Source organism: Telmatherina bonti, assembly GCF_933228915.1.
Source record: "Telmatherina bonti genome assembly, chromosome: 7".
Lineage (NCBI taxonomy): Eukaryota > Metazoa > Chordata > Actinopteri > Atheriniformes > Telmatherinidae > Telmatherina > Telmatherina bonti.
Window position 1 is genome coordinate 4,890,456 of NC_136625.1, and position 20,695 is coordinate 4,911,150.

The following is a 20,695-nucleotide window of genomic DNA, read 5'->3' on the forward strand; positions in this document are numbered from 1 at the left end:
CCCTCACTCGCACAGCCCACTCCACATATATCGCCCCCCCCCCCCCCCCCCCCACACACACACAGGCACAACCCATCACCCACAACCCCCCCTCCCCACCAGCTGAGAATCTAACTAGCAACCTTCTTGCTAACCACGGTGCAGCCCATCATCAGGAGACACTGTATTGATGTCCACAGCTATGCTGATGATACACAGCTTTACGTCGCTGTGTCTCCTGATGACGCAGAGCCTGTTAAAGTCCTTTTAAACTCTATGTTAGATATAAAGTCATGGATGGAAGAATTTCCTGCAGCTAAACCAGGACAAACTGAAATTTTAATGATTGTTCCGGAAGACAAAATAGATCATTTTACCTACACTGAAACATTTGAAACCTTCTCAGTGTGACAAATCTGGGTTTTCTTTTTTACTCTGAGCTGGATTTTATTCCTCACATTAGAAAAGTCACAAAAACAGGATTTTATCATCTTAAAAACATCTGCAGACTCCAGGGAGGTCTCTCTCCTAAACAGCATGAGGTGCTGATGCTTTTAGTTCTACTAGAATAGATAACTGTAATGACATGTTCTCTAGTCTTCACAAAAAACTGTATTTCTAACCAAACTAAGTTTATCTCCAGATGTTTTCTTTGCACTACATTTGTAAGACAAATGCTTTATAAATAAAGTTTCATTTGATCAAAGATGAAGCACTTCTTTGGGTTGAATTTATGGGAACATCCATCCTTATAAAAGTTCTGTGTGTCTGAAGAAGATCACATTATTATCAGTTATAAGTTCAGACCTTCCTACACTTGAATAGAAGCGAGAAGATTTGATTTTCCTCTTGGAAAATATCAAACACTATAATTATAGACATCATCGTCCTGATGTCTCCTGCTGTGAAAAAGGGATTCATGGTTTGAACTCCTGTTCTAAAACAATAAGTAGTCTAAGCTGCTGATCTGAGAGTGATGAAGATGAAGCAGGCAGACTGTTAACCAGGAGGAAGAGGAAGTGAGAGAAGAGAAAGTGGAGATGAAAGAGGAGACGGAGAGATGGAGGGAGGAGCTGAGCTGTTACTGAACTATAGAAGAGACACAAACTTCCACATTCAACACAGTTCGACACACAAACATCACCTTTATTCAACATGCTGTCTTTGCAGACATTTGGATTCACTCTGCTGTTTCTAGTCATTCTAACAGGTTTGTTTGATTCTTTAAAAGATCCTTTTCTGGATTTTCTGCTTCTTCTTCACTTATTTGACTTCTCTCTTCCTTTAGGTGTCAGCTGTGAAGAACTCACTGCAGTCAAGGATGAAGAGTCCAGTTTAGAAGGAACCTCTGTTACTCTGTCCTACAGATACAAGAAAGCAGCTGCTGCAAATGATTATTTCTTCTGGTATCGACAATATCCAGGAAAACCACCAGAGTTCCTGATCTCTCACACAGGAAACAGAATGAAATTATTAAATCCAGTTGCTGGATTTACTTTTATTGTGAGCAAAGATAGTAAACGGATGGATCTGCAGATCTCCTCTGCTGCAGTGACAGACTCTGCTGTGTACTACTGTGCTCTGCGGCCCACAGTGACAGGAAACAGCAAAACTCTGTAGAAAAACCTTTGGAGCAAAGACAATGCAATACTCCACAACGTCCACTAGAGGGCCTCACACACTGTTCCACTTCTATGGTTTGTCAGGATTCAGTCTGGCTTCTTTGTTCAGGTGGAAAGAAAGTAAACATCACTGTTTTCTACATCATTGACCTCATTTGTTCCTACTTTCAGTCATTTTACACAGGTGGAAGACGTCTGAGTGAGAACCATGTTTTATATGTGAGTCAAAGGACAGATGCTTTGATATATAAAACCCAGGTGACGTCATCAGAGTCATTTTGTAGTGAGACATTGTCTCCCTGAGACTTCCAGGTCAAAAGACAAACAACTCAGTCTGCAAATTGAGACTCGTCCAGGTTTTCATGTCTTTAAGACATCTTTGTAATCTGACCAACTGATTGGTTTCATCATAAACTGACAAATAAATGTATGACATGAGAATAAAAGAAGCTGAAATGTTTTGCCTGAATTCTGTAACGGTATGTGCCGGGCTAGCAGTGAGCAGACTCTTGCGTTGACCGGACTCGACCGTAAGCAGGATACCAGTCTGGTCCATACTGGTCATTTGGCCGAGGTCCCGGAGCTGGTCTGCAGAATTGATAACAACATGGAGAAGAAGTCTGCTAGGACTGGTGGAAATTGATCCCCCCATTCGGCTGCCTGAGATCGGCTATGGACTCAAGGCCGAGGGCAAATTGTTTTCCTCGCCTGGAACCCAAACAACAATCATATCTGGATTCGGCTTCCCAGCAGCCTTGGGCCGGCGCAACCCCTCCTGAGAACGGAAGAAGAGATGTTCATAGACGCTCTGTCCCCCTCCTCAACCACCCCCAGTCTCCTCCCACATGACTCACCGCCTCCCTGGACTTTGTGCGTCTTTGTCTGAGTTTGTGCTTCAGTGTATGAGTTTTTTTTTCTCTGTCTCTTCATACTGCGTCATGTTGTGGCGCGGCCCGGAGTTACATGACCTTTTTTCCCTCGACCCCCTATGATCCTAATGTATCTCTGTTCTTATCTGTTATAAGGCGGTGCCGGTAAAACTGGCTGCGTGGCCTGAGCTTAAGCTTGGTTCTGTATTATTCTTTTGTCATTAATGTTACATGTCTGTATGTCTTACCTTGGACGAGCTGGATTGAACTTTGAATTTCCCCTCGGGGGATGAATAAAGTATCTTTGATTTGATTTGATCCAACATGGCTGCTGTCACCTGAGACTAATCATGTGACCACACCTGATCTACAGAGAAGCTGAGAAACCTGAAGTGAGCCGTCTGCTTCCTCCACACAATCAACGGGTGGAGCTAAAACACTTCCATGGAACATGGAGCATCACAGATGCTGAGTGGAGAGATGTAGGGAGGAGCTGAGCTGTTACTGAACTATAGAAGAGACACAAACTTCCACATTCAACACAGTTCAACACACAAACATCACCTTTATTCAACATGCTGATCTTCTGCTTTTCCATTTCTCTGCTTCTTCTCCTTCTCACAGGTAAACTGGACTAAAAAGGAAAAAGAAGATAAATGTAAATCATCTCCAAACATTAACAAAGATTTCTCTTCCTTCAGGTTTCAGCCATGAACAACTCACCACCATCAACACCAGTATGACCAGTTTAGAAGGCAGCAATGTTACTCTGTCCTGCAGATACACCAAAGGAGCTGCTGATTATTTCTTCTGGTATCGACAAGATCCAGGAAAACCACCAGAGTTCCTGATCTCTCACCTGGAGTCTGGAGAGATTGGAGCAGAATCAGGCAGTGGACATTCTGTTAGAGTCAGAAAAGAAGAAACTCTGATGGATCTGCAGATCTCCTCTGCTGCAGTGACAGACTCTGCTGTGTACTACTGTGCTCTGCAGCCCACAGTGACAGGAAACAGCAAAACTCAGTGACACAGTGACCCAGCCAAGAGGAGATGTTACTGCTGCTGAAGGAGATGATATTATACTCACATGTAACTTTACTACCAGCGACCCAGTTCCGACATTGTTCTGGTACAAACAAGAAGTAAATAGTTCCCCAAAGTACATGCTGAAACGTTTCTCAACATCAGGAGAAAATGTTCCAGAGTTCAGCAAAGACAGATTTGATGCAAAGCTCAGAGACAAATCATCAGTTGATCTGAAGATCCAGAAGCTTCAGCTGTCTGACTCTGCTGTGTACTACTGTGCTCTGCAGCCCACAGTGACAGGAAACAGCAAAACTCTGTAGAAAAACCTTTGGAGCAAAGACAATGCAATACTCCACAACGTCCACTAGAGGGCCTCACATGCTGTTAAAGCTCTGATTGTTGAGTCATTGGACTGATGACAAAGACAAGAGAGAAATGAAGCAGTAAAGATCAGAGACAGAGACAGAGCTGCTGTGGAAGCAGAAAATCTGATTGGCTGAGCGAAACTGTGATGTGAAACAAACAAGGCAACCCAATGTGCTGAACACAAAACAACAGAAAGAGTCGTAATAAGTCTCCCTGCAGAGTTCTGACCCACCTGTTTATTCTCAGGGACGACATTGTCCGGTGAATTATTGGAGTTCACAGGGTCTGAATCAGTACAAAGATGATAAGAGATATCAATGAACTGTTTTATTACCTGAGTTAAGGGAACCACATATAACAGAAACTAAATAGACCCCAGAATGGAGCCCTGAGGAACTCCACATGGCAGCTCTGAAGATTCAGACATCACCTGATGAGCAAGAACACAGAAACTCTAATCAGAGAAGTTCATACATTTCATTTATATAACACATCTCACAGAGAAGACTCACAAAGTGTTTTACTGGATAAAATACATAAAATTCCATCAGACATCAAACAATTAATATTCAAGATAAATGACAAATAAAAGCAGCAAAACATTTTGTTAGAAACCAACAGAAAAACCATCCAGCTGGTTCAAATGCTGGTCTAAACAGATGTTGTTGAACTTTTTTCTAAAAGCGTCAGCAGAGGAGGCTCTTCACTGAAGAGGAAGTGAGTTCCACCGTTTGTTGGCGACGGACGAAAAGCTCCATCACCTTTGGTTTTTAACCTGCCATGTGGGCAACAAAGTGGTCGGGATTCAGCAGATGGCAGAGACCTCACAGGGTGCTAGAAAGAGAGGAGATCAGCTTCATAAGGAGGAGTCTGGCCGCTGAGGGCTCTGGATGTGAGGGTGAGGATGTTGGAATGGATTTACGGGGAGCCCAGATGTTCAGACAGGAGTGATGTGAGAGCATTTATGGGATGTGGACAGAAGTCGGGCAGCAGCGTTCTGGGTGGACTGAAGGTGGTTTCTGACGAGGTTTTACTGAGGCAGGTGAAGACGTTACAATAATGGAGGCGTGAGGAGATGAAGGCGGGAATGATGGTTTCCAGGTCTGAATCAGAGACAACCGACCAAAGTCTGGTGATGTTTTTAAGGTGGAAGAAACAGGACCAGGTCCAAGGTTTCATTTGTTCATCAAAGAGCATAACCCGATGAAAACCCCAAGGTTTTAGAACTGGTGCCCACATTAACAGAAAGGACCCGTAAACAGCTGACAGCTTTAGAAGCCAAACCTTCAGGGCAACAATTAAAACTTGACTTTTAGCTGCATTTAACTGTAAATAACTACTGTCCATCCAGTCAGGTAGAGAATGGATCTGTCCTGTCCCATCAGGGACAAGAGAAAATCAGAACTGCAAACACATGGTATGAGATATCCTCCAGTTTAGAGATGAGAATGGGACGGGCCCAAGACCGAGCCCTGGGGAACACCAGAGGAAAGGAGGACAGACTCTGACTTATGGAGCCTGTCAGCTACCTGTCAGACAGATAAGACCTGAACCGGGTTAGTGCAGTTCCAGAGACTCCTACCCAGTCTCTCAGCCTGTCCACGAGGATGCTCTGATCCACCGGGTCCAAAGCTGAACTGAGACCCAGCAGAACCAGGATTGTGCGTCTCCTCCACCTTTTCAAGGCGTTTACACATAAAAGGTAGTTTGGATATCGACACCAGAAAGAAAAGAGTAAAATGTGTTTGTGTCTGGCTCCGCCCACCACGGCCGACCTCAGCCAATGAGATGGTTTGTGTGTGCAGAAGTAAAAGCAGCTCGATGTTGAGGAGAAGGCTGTGCAGCAGAGAAGCTGCTTCGTTTTCATTCTGCTGCAGTGGAAGAACTTTGTTCATCTGCTGTGAAAACATGTTACTTTACCTGTTTCTACTTCTCTCTCACTACGTAGGTGAGTGTTGGAACACAGAGAAAAATCTTGTCTGACTTTGTAAACCAGTCTCAGTTTGATCACATGTGAAAGTCAAAGTGAAGAACTTCTGTCGAGTCTCTTGCTGTTTGGATCTCCTGCAGAATAACTGACATGAACGACTCATTTTGCAGCAATGGGCTCCATGAACGTCATAAAACAGCAAAGCAGTGAAGAAGTTGTTGCAGAGGGAAGAAGCATCACTGTGAGCTGTGAATATGAGGGTTCCATCTACAGTATCCAGTGGTACCGACAACAGCAGAGATCCAGACCAGAGTTCCTGCTCTACATCACAGAGGGAGGATCGATTCATCCACCTGAGTCTGATTTTAAAGCTCACATAGACAAAACACAGAAACATGTAGATCTGCAGATCTCCTCTGCTGCAGTGACAGACTCTGCTGTGTACTACTGTGCTCTGCAGCCCACAGTGACAGGAGTCTCTGTCAGTCTCTGTGCTTCCAGCTGCAAAGACTCTTTTATTTTCAGAGAAAAACTCACCAACAATGTTTCTGCAGATGAAAAGACTCACGTCGACATCCGGATTTATTCAGCAGCTGATTACCAACATGGAAGGTTTTCAGACAAACGGCTGCTTTTTAACTTGATCTGTAAACTGGACTCATTGATCCACCTGGAACCAGTCAGAACTGGACATTTTTACAGATCTGGATTATTATATTCCAGTTAAACCGCCATGTTTGTGTTAAACATTTTCCACATGTTTTATGTTTTTCTACCTTTTAAAATGTCGTTAATCATTTTCCATATTTCCATAATAAACCTGAGTAAAACTTTCACCAAACCTTTAGCAAGAAAACACGTTTATGTTTTACAGAACTGCATATTTCTCATATAATATGTTGCTCCACGATCAACAAGAAAGCTGCTTTTTCTTTCATAACTTCTGTTATTCTGATAAAATGTGTTTTTTCTCTCCGTTCTGGGAAACATGCATGTTTCCTTCATGATGTTGGTCCTGAACGTCTGCAGACTTTTGGCACAGAAAAAGAGCCCAGCATGCACCAGGTCTGGATGCAAATCCTTGTGGGGTAATAGGACACCTCCAATGGACACATATTCACTTTACTGGCGACAGCCTGAAAGAAATGTGTAACGATCATGTTTTTATTCTTTTTTCCACATATAAATAATTTTCTACCTCAGAAAAGTAAATGCTTTCCCTCCATTTGGCCGACAAACTTCTCCTCTTCCTCCTGCTCGTCATCACTCCTCCCGGGGCAAATGCCCGGCTGGTGGGAAAGGAGCGGACCCAGCTGTTAGCAGCTAAGAACAGAGCTTGTTGTACTTATTTATTTATTTAAAATACATTTTTTGACAGGGAGAAAGCGTTTTAAAACAAACTCTTCTAAACATGTCAGATTCAGCCAAAGGTTCATTTTCACGTCGTCTCTGGTCGGATCTTACAAAAGCTCCCGGCTGGACTCAGCAGAAACACAACAAAGAGCAGAGAGTCAGGCTGGTAAAACCTGGCAACCACACACCAGGGCAGGGAGACCAAGTCCGCCCCTCCAGAGTCCCTCACGTGTTCCCTGCTGCAACGCACCTGACTCACATCAGACTTTGCTGAGTTTGACTTCGATCGCTGCTGATTTCTTAGAAACAGCAAAAACAATTCCACACAAAATAAAGAAAAAGCCAAAGAACAGAAGAAACTGCTGGTCAGCCGTCTGTCTTCCTGTTAATAAATCATTAACAACACAGGATCACAGTTTCCCGTTCAGACAGCTTTTAGATGCGCCGTGATCATGACTGATTAGCTACTCGCTAACCTGATTAGTTATTATCCTGATTATTCATTTATACATGAAATGGAGATTTTCTGGAGCATTTACCAAAGTTTCAGATTATTTACATCAAGAAGTAAAATCAGTCCACAGAAAGTTTCTTTTATTCAGATGTTGTCACTTATTGATGAGTTAAAGAATATCCTCACACAAATGCCAAAGTTTTTAGTCATTCATTCATTTTCCTCACCGGTAAATCCAGTTCAGGGTGGCGGGAAGCTGGAGCCTATCCCAGCAGTCTGTGGGCGAAAGGCAGGGTACACCCTGGACATCTCGCCGCTCCATCGCAGGGCGCCAAAGGTTTTAGCCATTATCAAATGATTAGCTTGAAGAACATTTTCTGTTGTTTTACTGCTTTTCTGTGTCATCAGTGGCGATTTATGACTTTCACAAGAGCAGAATTTTAGATTTGTTTCTACATACGACGAGTCAGCCGGTGGGGAAGCGCCATGACAGTCGGCCATGTTGAAAATACAGCTGCTGGTAAGGGACAAACGGCACCAACGTGGAATAACAAAACGTTTTCCCAGAATGAGACGCCGGAGGAGATCAGCGAAAGGCAAGCTGGAACATCTGTTCCAAACTGCAGCAGCAGCTCAGGAACGTTTCCAGCATGGAGAAGAAGGAACTTGAAGGCAGCGAGGCCGGAGCATCAACATGAAGCTAAACTTCCCCGACGGAAGGAGCTCAAGAAGGAGGAAGATTTCAGAGGTTTTCTCCTCCTCCAGAAAGTCAGCTGTACTGGCTAAATTAGCCTGAAGCTAACTGTTTCCTTGGGTTTGTTTGACAGCGTTGCTCGTTAGCATGGTTAGCATAACAGCAGTCTCGTTGCTGCAGAAGTCAACGTTTACCTGCTTTCAGTTGCTTTCAGAATGGTGGTAAACGTCGTTTTTCGTCCCCGTAAATGCAGCTAAAGCCTCCCCACCGGCCTCTAGCCCGGGTTTACCGCCACTGAAAGCCACGGATCACATGGTTCCATCTGTTGTTGAGGCTTTTTGATCCACCGTTGTGGCTACAGGTGTTCATGAGGTGAGGAGCTAGCATGCATTATTTATCTGAATATGGTACACGATTTCAGCGTTGGATGGGAGGAATTCTGACACATTGTCCCTTTAACAAAACCAAAAAAGGTTCAAATAAGAAAATTAAAAAATGATTCTAATCTTGTAGAGTGAAAACATGGAATGTAAAAGTATCGCTGGTTGACGTACGCCGTCTCCAGGTGGCAGGAACCTCCTGTGTGACTTCATCAGTCACTGTCTGAGTTCATCAGCAATGGAAGCCAAATTCCCAAGATTGGTTTGATTGAGCAGATATCAGAGAATCCAATCCGCCGCTGGAATTTAGGGGAGTTCTTCCCACATTTCCTGTCAGATCTTCAGCTCTGATTTCTAAAAGCAGAACGAGGAACTTCTGAGATCAGTTTCCGTCCTTGTAGACCTGCTGCAAGATTTTCAGTGACAGACCGTGTTATCACCTATCAGAGGTTTCTATGTTCTATTTTCCCTCATCCCAAAGGTCAATCCTTCTCATTCAGCTTAGTTATGACCCAGAGGCATACAACACGTCTTTTAGGTTCTAAACACCAGAAGGAAACCTGACATAGTTGGTCTGCTTAAGAATAAAATATGATTTTATAGCTTTTCTCCAGGTTTTACCCAACTAACCCCATATTCCAGGGTCAGGCTGAATGGTCTCAGCGTACCTGAACATATCTGTTTAAGTTTTGTAGAACAAATATTTGACAAATGACAAACATAAAACCAGGAACTGAAACTGAATCATGTAGTTACTGCAGAACTTTTCATGAAATCATTTACATGTAATGAGTTCAGCCATTGTGAAGCTCCAGTGATGCGTTTTCTATCAAAACTTTCTACAGTCCAGCACCGTCTGCAGACATGTAAGTATTCACTTTTCAGACTGTGTCCTCCAGCTGGGACAGAACCACTGCAGCCACTGCTCTTCTGGTTACAGCACCATGAAGCCGTTTATCCATCTGAAACCTGGACCTGAGGCTTCTGATTGCACATTCCTGCCATAACCCAACTGTGTCTTCACTGCTGAGTCTTTAATTAAATCCAAAGACACCATGAGCATCGCTGAGCTCCCAGTATGGCAGAGTATGTTTATCCTGACCTCCTCCAAGGTGGAGGTCGGGCTTCCGTCTGTTAGCAGCACAGCCGGAGAAGCCATGAAGAGAAGCATTCAGTGGTTCTGTCCAGCTGCTGTGTGAGAACTGCAGAAGCCTCTTCGTCTGCCTGAACTGCGACATTTGCTTTATTTATTGGAGATCAGCCAGTTTGGAAATAATATAACCAGAACATTCCTACAGACATCGTGCTTCTCCCTGCCGTGCAGGAATGGACCGTTTGGGAGAGAAAATGGTTAAAATGGACTACGAAGTGACGGTCTACACCGGAGATCTGGCTTTTGCCAGCACATGTGACAACATCTTCATCACGCTGGTGGGAACAGACGGGGAGCGTGAACGACACAAACTGCACAAACTGGGCCCATTCTTCCACAAAGGAGACGTAAGGTTCATGGTTTTTATCTGAATCCATGATGAAGGGAACTCTGGTGCACAGGATGGGTAGCACACTCCTGCTAATCATAATGCTGCTTCTGTACAGAGACCACTTCCAGGTCTGCCTCAGGCTGACTGGAGGCGAGCGGCTTCATTTGACACCTCGTGCTTTTGAACAGTGTTGGGAATTTCAGTTGTTGTATCATTCTTAAGTTTATATTCTAACTTTTCATTACTCATATTGATATTCTTTATTACTCGTCATGTAGAAGTCAAAAGGTTTCTGTGTGCGTGAGAAGACTTCAGATAAACAGGATGTCTGGGCGAGATGCCAGGAAACAGCGGACATGGGAGACATCTGTTCCCCAGAAGAACGATTACGGGAAAAGACTTATGCACACACATCGACCGACCTGTGATTGTCTGGACTCCTGATTATTTAATGATAATTATGTTAAGATGTTAAGGGTTTAAACTTAACAAACAGCGTCTGGTAACTTGTCAGAGGAGATGAAGGACAGGTGCAGCTCTGCAAAGCTGCAGAATCCAGAGCCGATGCAACAGCCCGACACTCAACAGGATGGTGGAATTTCTATCTCATTGTCTCGTCCCTGTAGGTCTCGACCTTTCATGTGTCCTGCTCCAAAGCCATCGGACAGCTGCTTCTGATCCACTTAGTCAAACAGTCACACTTCTGGAAGATAAAACATAGTTGGTACCCTGCTAAGGTGGTGGTGAGGTCTCCCATTGGAGACATCTTCAACTTTCCCATCTACCACTGGATCACCGACAGCAATGTGCACAGCTTCAGGGAGGGGAAAGGTGGGATGCTCAACCCATTTTACTGGATCCAGAACGCGTAACGTGACAGTAAAGTAATGAAAGCCTTGTTTTCAGCTCTGTTAGCGTCTGATGAAACAAACAGCCTAGCACAGTATGAGCGGAAGAAGGAGCTTCAGACCAGAAAGCAAGTCTACTGGTAAAAAGTGTGAGACTATCACAGCTTTCCCTCGATGAGCATCAAACATCCTGTAGTCCAGGCTGTTTTCTGTTTATCCAGCTGGAGAGAGTACGCATCGGGAATGCCTCACTGCATGAAGGCGGGAAGCGTCAGGTCTTTGCCTCCTGATGACCGCTTCTCCTTCACAAAGACTTTAGAGTTCAAATATTCAGCGGTGCACGGGTAAAGTCATCTTTTCAGTCACATCTTTCTCCACCTATCTCTGAATTTAAACCTTGAAATGTCTTAAAGCTCTTCATTTAAGGCTGATAGAGCTGGAACTGACAGAATGGGCAGAATGCAAGAAGAAGTGGACCAACATTCAGGATATGGAGCGACTCTACAGCTGCCATCGGACCCACATTGGAGGTATCATGTCAGAATAATCTCATGCACTTATATTCATCAGCCACTCAAACTGGCTCAGTTTGTTTGGATCACAGTGATGTAAACTGAACTTTTTTCAGACGACGTTCGCGACCACTGGAAGGACGACGCGTTCTTCGGTTACCAGTTTCTGAATGGCATCAACCCCGTGATGATCCAACGCTGCAGGACCCTGCCGAGCAACTTCCCCGTCATGGACAGCATGGTCTTCGAGGATCATGGCTTCTCTCTGGAAAAAGAGATGAAGGTGACGGATTTTCTGAACAAAGTAGACTATTAATGACTCTGAGGAGCAGATTAAAGGTTCCTGGGCAGCAGGAGGAAAGGAGTTGTGCACTGGAGATCACCTGTCCCGCTCTCACCGCCATGGAGGCTGAGGAGGTGGAAACTTAGCGCCGCACATGAGGCACGTCTTTATTTCACTAGCAGGATTGGCTAGCTCTCTTGCTAGCGGAGAAATGACACCATATTGCTAACATAATGCTAATGCTATAAGTTAGCATAGCATTGCCTCACGTGTAGCTGCTTCTTCGCCTAAAAACTCAAACAATCATCACACAAGTTTGTGTAGCTTCAGTGTCTGTGGAGATGCTGGGCAGGAAACTAAAGACTTGTTTCCTGTTACCATGGTAACGGGTGGTGTTCAGACAGAAATACTCGCCTTGCTTTGGGCAGGACATGGTGTCGGCATCGGCTCCGTTTTAACCCTGATAGATACTGCATCTATCACCTCTCAGCCTCTCACTGGAAAAACAGAAAGCAGTCAGATTTTCTGACAGTAAAACCACTGAGTTAAAACTTAACCAGGACACAACCGACCCAGTCAAGGATTTCCTCCTTTTACCTGCTGGCTCCAGCCAGCTGGACGCACCTGCTGATGACTCACCGTCTTTGTTGGACCCCTCCCTGCCACTTCCAGGCAACGGTGGACTGCATGTGAGAATCAGCTGTTTCTGCCCCTGGTGTGCTGGCTGGGAGACCCTGTTTTCACACCCACCCCATCTGTAGTGTCTAACATGTACAACACCGCTACTGGTTGTCAATGGGTTAATTAGCTTACTACTTGTACTTCCTCTTGAATGATCACTCCCCTCCGCTGTCGTGAGATCCAGTTGATGATTATTGTCCTTTTGTTGCTGTTAAAATAACACACCCTCCGTTAAGCCATTTTATGATAAAATGGCTTAACGGTATCAAACGTGAGTCTGCTGGACGTACCGTAGAAAACTGTTTGCCTCCCCCATTAACAACCCCCTGGTGGATGGGGAACTTATGAAAGAAACATGGCTCCTACCCCATCGGATCCTGTACGTTGTGACAGTCTGAGTTTGTGCTTTTCTGTACCGAGGTATTTTTGGTCGTATGTCTGCATTATTCCTCCCCTCAACCCCTCATTTACTGCAGTTTCACATCAAACGCCACCTTCAGATTCAACATTTTCACTGTTTATTATTCCTGTAAAAAGCATGATAATAATAATAATAATCTATAATTCCTAGAATATGACCGCTTCCCTTCTGGGATCCATGAAATATTTTCCATTAAACAACTTTGTTATGATGAATGTGCAACATAGAAACTGGTTTTATTCTGGTGTTAGCTCTTTGCAGTTCATATCAGCCGTTTCCACGTCCATGGTGATGCAACAATGTCTTGTTTTTATGTAAACATCCAACAGAAAGGAAACATCTTCCTGTGTGACTATAAGATTCTGGATGGAGTGAAAGCAAACACAATCAGTGGTGAGCAGCAGTACCTGATGGCTCCTCTCGTCTCCTGCAGACAAACTGATGCCAGTCGCCATCCAGGTGAGAGCAGCTGTTCAGCTCAGGCCAGAAGAAATCAGTTCTTTATCGTTCATGAAGCTAAAGATAGAAAAAACCGTCTCAGACGTTCAGGACGGACGAGATGAGAGACAAGGGGGTGAAATGAAGTTTCTGCAGCTGAAGCAGGCAGCAAAGGACAGCCTGATCTTCACGCCCTCCGACTCCGAGTACGACTGGCTGTTAGCAAAGATGTATGTACGAAGTGCAGAGTTCCACCTGCATGAGGTCAAAGCCCACCTGCTGGCTGAGGTGTTCAGCGTTGCACTGCTGCGCAGCCTTCCCATGGTGCACCCTTTGTACAAGGTACCTGCCAGGCTGTGTGTCTGCACATTTATCTCTGTTTCCTCCTCTGTTCATGGTGCAGAACACACACACACACACACACACACACACTGGTAGGAACTGAACTGTTGTTTCTCTTCCAGCTTCTCGTCCCTCACACTCGCTACACTCTGCAGATCAACGTCTTGGCTCGAAATCTGCTCATGTCGAAGACGGGAACCATAAACCGGGTACGGAAAGCTGCAGTGCAGCAGACCTTCATGCTTTACGTCTCATGTGGATGAAAACATGGCTTCACTTGACTTCTTTCCAGCAGCTGGATGTTTACATGAGGAGCAGGAAGTTAACCGACATGTCAGTCACATCAAGTCAGGAGTCAAACTTTATTTATACAAAAATGTCGTGCAAAGTTCTTCACATGAAGACATAATGAACAACCTGAAAAGAAGAAAACATTTTACACGCATACAGCAGGCGTGTGCACATGACCACGCAGCAACACACATGTACATGCTGACCTGACGCGAACTCACCGCATCGGGAAGCCCAGAAACTGGAGAGTTAAAGACGGTAAATGGTGAAATAAAAAGAATAAAATAGGAAAACAGTAAAATAAAGATCAGAAAAAACAATCAGAGTTTTAAAGATCCGCTGCCTTCAGGTCGTCCGGAAGGTTCTGCAGGTGAGGAGCAGAAACCCTGCAGGATGCTCCTCCATGTAAACCCGGCCGGGTTCGTAAACTAAAGCAAGTCTGATAAATACTCACAGCTAAAACGTTCCCGAGCTTCTAGGACCAGTAAGAGTTTTTAAAATCAACTGTGGAGCGAAGAAGAAACCAGCACTGAGGTTTTAAATCTGTCTGCTGAGTTCTGTAAAGGCGGGAAAGATTTCTGGTTGTGGGACAACCAGGAAGAAGAACTTTCCAATAACACACCCTCCAGCTGCTAACGGCATGACTCGGTGTCTCTGCACTGACCTGAGACACGAAGCGTCCCTCTGAGAACCCCGTCTTCCAGACTTTAACCTGAAACATTCAAACTTAGAACCAAAATGGCTCTAAGGTTCTGCATCTCCAGATGGGTTAAAAGAAGTTTGATGACGTTCCTCTCTGCGTGTTCAGACGGATCTAAACCTTCTGCTTTGTCCTGGTGGAGCTGAGGGACGTTTCTGTCCATGTCTTCGTATCTAAAACACGGTTAAAAGGGACGAGTGTCACCAGGAGACACGGGAATATAAAGCTGCGTATCATCAGCATAACTGTGGAAGTTGGTGGACGCCATAAAGAGCTGGGCCTAAAACTGAGCCTTGGGGAACGCCGTCCATCAGCTTCTGTTTCCTGAAAGCTGGTTCATCAATGCTTATTAGACCAGAACCAGTCGCTGTCATTAAGTTCTGGTCCAAAGTCCTTATCGGTCAGTTTCAGAGACGTCTCCTGCCAGGTCTGCTGGTCTGGGTGGATCCTTCCAGTCCTGGACTGGTGAAACGCTGTTTACCCCAAATCCATCCGTATGTCTGCTCTTTGTCTCATCATTTCTGCTCTTCGGCTTCAGAGAGGAAGAGTCATGAATGACTAAGCCGGTACTGGTACACAGACTGGTGGCAGGCAGGCTCATAGACATACACACATCTATCTGTTTTATGTCTATGTTCGGGCTGAAGTTAGCGCAGCTGATGGCGAACTGCACCAGTGTAGCATACTGGTAACCTCGGCTGAGCTGCTGGGTGACGTCGTTTGTAACGGTAAAAGCAGCATCAGAGGGGGTTAGAGGTGGCGGGCTGAAAAAGAAGTATTTCTACCCGCGTATACCCTGGACTACACCCTGCATCCATCCACATATTGATGGGATTATTGATCATATTGATACCAAGGCTAGTATCAGTACGGTTCCATACGAGAAGGTGAGATGAATTTTTTTCCACGCGGGAAGGAGGGTTAGGCGTGTTCTTTAAGCTTGTTTTGCTTTTCACATCATTTTTCTTCAACAACTGTGTGAAAAAATGAGTTATTATTTATAACACTGTTGATGTTGTTTTATATTGTTTACAAACAAAAGAGCTAAAATGAGAATCTCTTTAGTTTTGTTCTGATCAGAATCATGAAAATCCAAGCATTGAGTCCGAGTATGGATGAAACCTGCCTTAGAGGTGCGTGCTATGGGAAGAACTACCGGCTCTACTGGTCTGACTGGAGAGACTCTCCCGTCTGAACTTAGAGTTTGTTCCTTCCCGTCTTTGTTTGTCCTCGTTCCAGAACAGGCATCATCTCTGAACCTCCTCAGAAGCTGTTGCTACGAGGAGCTAATCTAACCTCCTCTCACGCATCAGACCTCCTGACGGGTCCTAGAAACACGTCCTGACTGTGGTGTTCCTCCTCTGCAGTTCGCAGCTTGTGGTGGAAAGGGAATGCTGACCATCCTGGAGAGATCTCTGTCCTCCCTGACCTACAGATCCCTCTGCATCCATGATGATATTGGTGACCGTGGGCTGGAAGACGTTCCAAACTTTTACTACAGAGACGATGGGCTGAAGCTGTGGGACATCATCCACAGGTCCTAGCAGCTGTTTCTACCTTCCTGCACACCAACATCTGACATCCTGCTTCCTGAAGAAGCTCCACCGGGACCACAGTAAATACAAAAGAAGTAATGCGTCTTTTTTTTAAAGGTTTGTGAAGAACATGCTCAGCTACTACTACCACGAAGATGCCAGGGTGCAGCAGGACCTGGAGCTGAAGAACTGGATCCTGGACATCTTTAAACATGGATTCCTGTCTAAGAAAGCCTCGGGTGGGGGAAGTAGATGGTGATAACAGGCATCTGTTGTCCCTGATGGCACACGGCCTTCTTTGTCCTCCATCATTAATAACTGTTACTCAGAGACATCAGGATGAGTTAACGCTGAGCGTTTCCTCTTGGAGGAATTTTCACGTCTTGACATGATAAAAAACCGCAGCGTCTTCCACGTCCGTACCGCGGGAAACGGCACCGTGCACGCCGTTCCTCCGACTGAACACCAGCAGGTTTGACTTGTTGACCAGTAAGGAGACAAAGTGGTCGAGATTCCTCCTGCTGAAACCAGTTACAGTTTAGTTTAGGAAGGATCCCCATTAGCTGTAGTAAGCTACAGCTAGTCTTCCTGGGGTCCCGCACAATTATAATATCACAAACAAAAACTTATAAAAAGTTACACAGCACATCAACACATCAGTTCAATCCTGGAAGCTTTTTACATCTTCAAATCCATCTCTTTACATCCATTTTTACAGAAGTAAATGCATGCATGTAACGTCCATTCATATTACATCCTGTCATGTAAACTATTCATTCATAAAAATATGCTAACTTCTAATCAGAAATCAACCGATATATTTGATTATCTATAATACAAATCTTCAAGTACACCTCTGTCCACATTATCAGTTTATTCTATTACACATTCATTTGTATTTATTAGACTTTTATCACCAAACTCTTAGAATTATGATTTATATTGATACCTGTACTTGTGAAAAATAGTTTTTTAATAATATTTGAAAGTTTTTAAGGTCAGTGGTTGATTGAATGTTCTTCGGTAGAGAATTCCATATTTTCATGCTTCTATACGTAACAGTTCTTTTTCTGGCATCTGATGTTTCTTTAGGCAAGCTAAAATTTCCATCTTTTGCATGTCTTGTGGTATATTCATGATTTCCAGCACTAAAAGTACGGTTATTAAATAAAATAACAGGTAGGTTTAATACAGATATATTTCTGATTACAACTGTCAGTGAATATAAGAGTCTGTCTTTGACCAACAACCAGTTAAGTTTCTTCTGCATTGTGATGATATTTGTCCTGAAATCACACTTCAGTACCGTTCAGGCAGCTTTATTTTCTACATGTTGTAGTCTGTCTGACACCTCCCTTGTGGCATTGGACCAAACGACTGGACAGTAATCTAGTTGAGATAAGATCAGTGATAGAATTATAGTTTTGAGGATGTTTTGCGTCATAAAAGTTGCCTGTCTTCTTATAATTAAGATACCCCTACCCATCTTTGCAATCATATTATTTATGTGTTTTCTCCATGATAATTTGTTATCAACTATCACTCCCAGAAGTTTGGTCTCATGCTGCTAATTATCTGGTGAAAAGAGGAAAAAATGAACGTATATGACAGCAGGAATGTCCCCTGCCAGCCTCCGTAGATCAGTTGATCCAGCTGGAGATGCCACCAAGACAGCAGTCCACCTGCAGTCCAGTCATAAAGCTTTTCTTTTCGGATTTTTCCCAAACTGCCAGGAATTCCAGAGAAATTCACCACAGTGGAGGACTTGGTCAAGTTTGTTACCATGGTGATCCTCACCTGCTCAGCTCAGCACTCTGCTGTGAACACAGGACAGGTGAGTGTTTTAGCATGATCTCCACCGTTACACTGCCGATGTGCAAACACCACCGACAGAATATAAAAGATGGGCGGAGCCTCCGTGACGTCACCCGTAGGTTTCTGAAGAGCTGAATTGAAGCTCGGTGGGCGGTTCCTACCATCACCATCTTGGCAGCGGCATGCGTGTCGTCTCACCCGGAAAATACAAATATGGGCAAAGAGGTGGAGCTGAGAGGGGGGCTGTGAGCGTCATGGTGGATGATTGACATCGAGCGAACTCCGAGCTTTCTGTAGCTAAGAGCTAACCGAGCTAACCTGGAGATAACAGGAGCTAACCAGCTAACGGAGGTAAGCGGGCTAAAGCTAAGTCACATTGTTAATCGGCTAAAAACCGCGGTTGTTCTACGTAATTCTTACTTGAAGCGGGAGATTGGTACCTGTCAATCAAAAGGACACGCCCCTAAATGTGCCGAACTTCGAGATTAAATTACTTTTAAACGGGCGAGTTAGAAAAAAATTCACTTCCCCTACAGTTGTCATGAAGATAAACCTGACCTATTAAACCTAAAATAGAGTTTTGTACCAGGCTGTAAACATGTTTATTTCTGCTGTAAACATGTTTATTCCTGCTGTAAACGTGTTTATTCCTGCTGTAAACGTGTTTATTCCTGCTGTAAACGTGTTTATTCCTGCTGTAAACATGTTTATTCCTGCTGTAAACATGTTTATTTCTGCTGTAAACATGTTTATTCCTGCTGTAAACGTGTTTATTCCTGCTGAGAAGTTGGTCTTTTTAACATGGGAGTCTATGGAGATTTGCTCTGGTCTGGAGCCCCTAGTGGAGGAGGGGGGAACTGCAGGTTCTGGTTGCTGATTGGTAAACCCAGACGTTCAGGATATCCATAACAGACTCTTTGGATGACAGACAACAACATTTAAAACATGACAGTAATGAAGCAGCACAGTGTTTACATCCTCCAACATCCATCATCCCTGATGTGAAATCTCTTCATGGCTGCAGTATGACTACGCCGGCTGGATGCCCAATGCCCCGTCCTCGCTGGCCAAGCCCCCACCAACCAGACAGGGGACAGTTTCTGAGGCCCAGCTGCTGGAAACCTTCCCTGATATGAAAACAACGGTTCACAGCATGGCGACGGTCTGGCTGCTCAGCACACAGTCCACCGACAAAGTAATAGACCAAGACCAGAAGAAAACTGAGCAGTGACTCGCACCCTTCGGAGATGGTAAAAAGACTTTTCTGACCTTCAGTCATCATGAAACATGAACACACTTCCACCTCAGGCTCCTCTCACCGAGCAGATAGACGGGCTTCATCTGCAAGACGTCTGCAGGCGGCGTCCCAAAAGGCGGCGTCCCGAAAGGCTGCTACATGCTACCTGTTACATGCTACATTATACCAATTACATGCTACATGCTTCATGCTAGCCTACATGCTACCTACTACATGCTAACAGTTACATGCTACATGCTAGCTGCTACATGCTAGCCTACGTGCTACATGCTACCTGTTACATGCTACATGCTACCAATTACATGCTACATGCTAGCCTACATGCTACCCACTACATGCTACCTGCTACCCTACATGCTACCTACTACATGCTAACAGTTACATGCTAACAGCTACATGCTAGCCTACCTGCTACCCTACATGCTACATGCTAGCTGCTAGCCTACATGCTACATGCCAGCTGCTACCTTAAATGCTAACAGTTACATGTTACATGCTAACAGCTACATGCTAGCCTACCTGCTACCCTACATGCTACATGCTAGCTGCTAGCCTACATGCTACATGCTAGCTGCTACATGCTACCTACTACATGCTAACAGTTACATGCTACATGCTAGCTGCTACATGCTAGCTGCATCACGTGTCTGTACAGGTGCAGACGCCTCACGTTGACTCGGTTCATGAAAACATCTCGGTATGAACACCAGAAACTGATGCGAGACGAATTCAACGTATCTCTGATTTCAGGATCTTCTTGGCGACTACCCAGAGGACCACTTCACTGAGGACGGACCCCGCCAGGCTATAAAACACTTCCAGCAAGAGCTTCAGAGCTTCAGCATGGAGGTCCGGGAGCGAAACCAGAGCCTGGAGGTGCCGTACACCTACCTGGACCCGAAGCTGGTGGAGAACAGTGTGAGCACATGAGTGTGTGTTCCTGTCAGCTAGTAGCTAAGTTCAGCCTGGCGGAGAGGGAACCGGTCCCAACTGGCTTTCCTGACAGCTGATTCAGGACCTCCACCGGCCGTGGCCTGCCTGGTCGCTCTGCTGCATGTGAGGTTGCTGGTTGGAAGCCAGGCGAGTCTCTAGATGATGAAATCATGATGAACATTGATCTTCTGGCTGCATTCTGTGTTGGACACGTTGCAGGAAATAAAAGTGTGATCATCGTTTCCGTGTGTCACAAGTTTTATTCAGATCTCAGAGGAAACAGGTTTTTATACGATATGTAGCTTATTGAACATCCGTCATATAATCAATCCCAAACTAATATGTTTGTAACGACTGGTAACGTTGGACTCAACACAAGGACCAGTGACAACTGGCAGGAATGGAGTTCATGGTGATTTCCTGAATCTCCAGGAATGAAGGAATGTCAGGAAAACTGGCCACCAGAGAGGACCGGATGCCA

The 20,695-nt window shown here is 44.7% G+C and overlaps 2 protein-coding genes across 2 annotated transcripts; both read left to right on the forward strand.

Annotated features, from left to right (window-relative positions):
- Positions 1–9,999: 9,999 nt before the first annotated feature.
- Positions 10,000–11,149, forward strand: LOC306757871 (hydroperoxide isomerase ALOXE3-like; the record flags this gene model as incomplete). The annotated part of the gene is made up of 3 exons (XM_079243044.1): positions 10,000–10,173; positions 10,784–10,988; positions 11,064–11,149. The coding sequence occupies 3 exons, from the start codon at positions 10,000–10,002 to the stop codon at positions 11,147–11,149; spliced, it is 465 nt and encodes a 154-aa protein (XP_079099170.1).
- Positions 11,150–11,415: 266 nt separating this feature from the next.
- Positions 11,416–20,211, forward strand: LOC306758092 (polyunsaturated fatty acid lipoxygenase ALOX8-like; the record flags this gene model as incomplete). The annotated part of the gene is made up of 10 exons (XM_079243306.1): positions 11,416–11,535; positions 11,634–11,800; positions 13,232–13,361; positions 13,444–13,682; positions 13,805–13,891; positions 16,041–16,210; positions 16,326–16,463; positions 17,910–18,042; positions 19,048–19,218; positions 20,032–20,211. The coding sequence occupies exons 1-10, from the start codon at positions 11,496–11,498 to the stop codon at positions 20,209–20,211; spliced, it is 1,455 nt and encodes a 484-aa protein (XP_079099432.1). The 5' UTR covers positions 11,416–11,495.
- Positions 20,212–20,695: the final 484 nt, after the last annotated feature.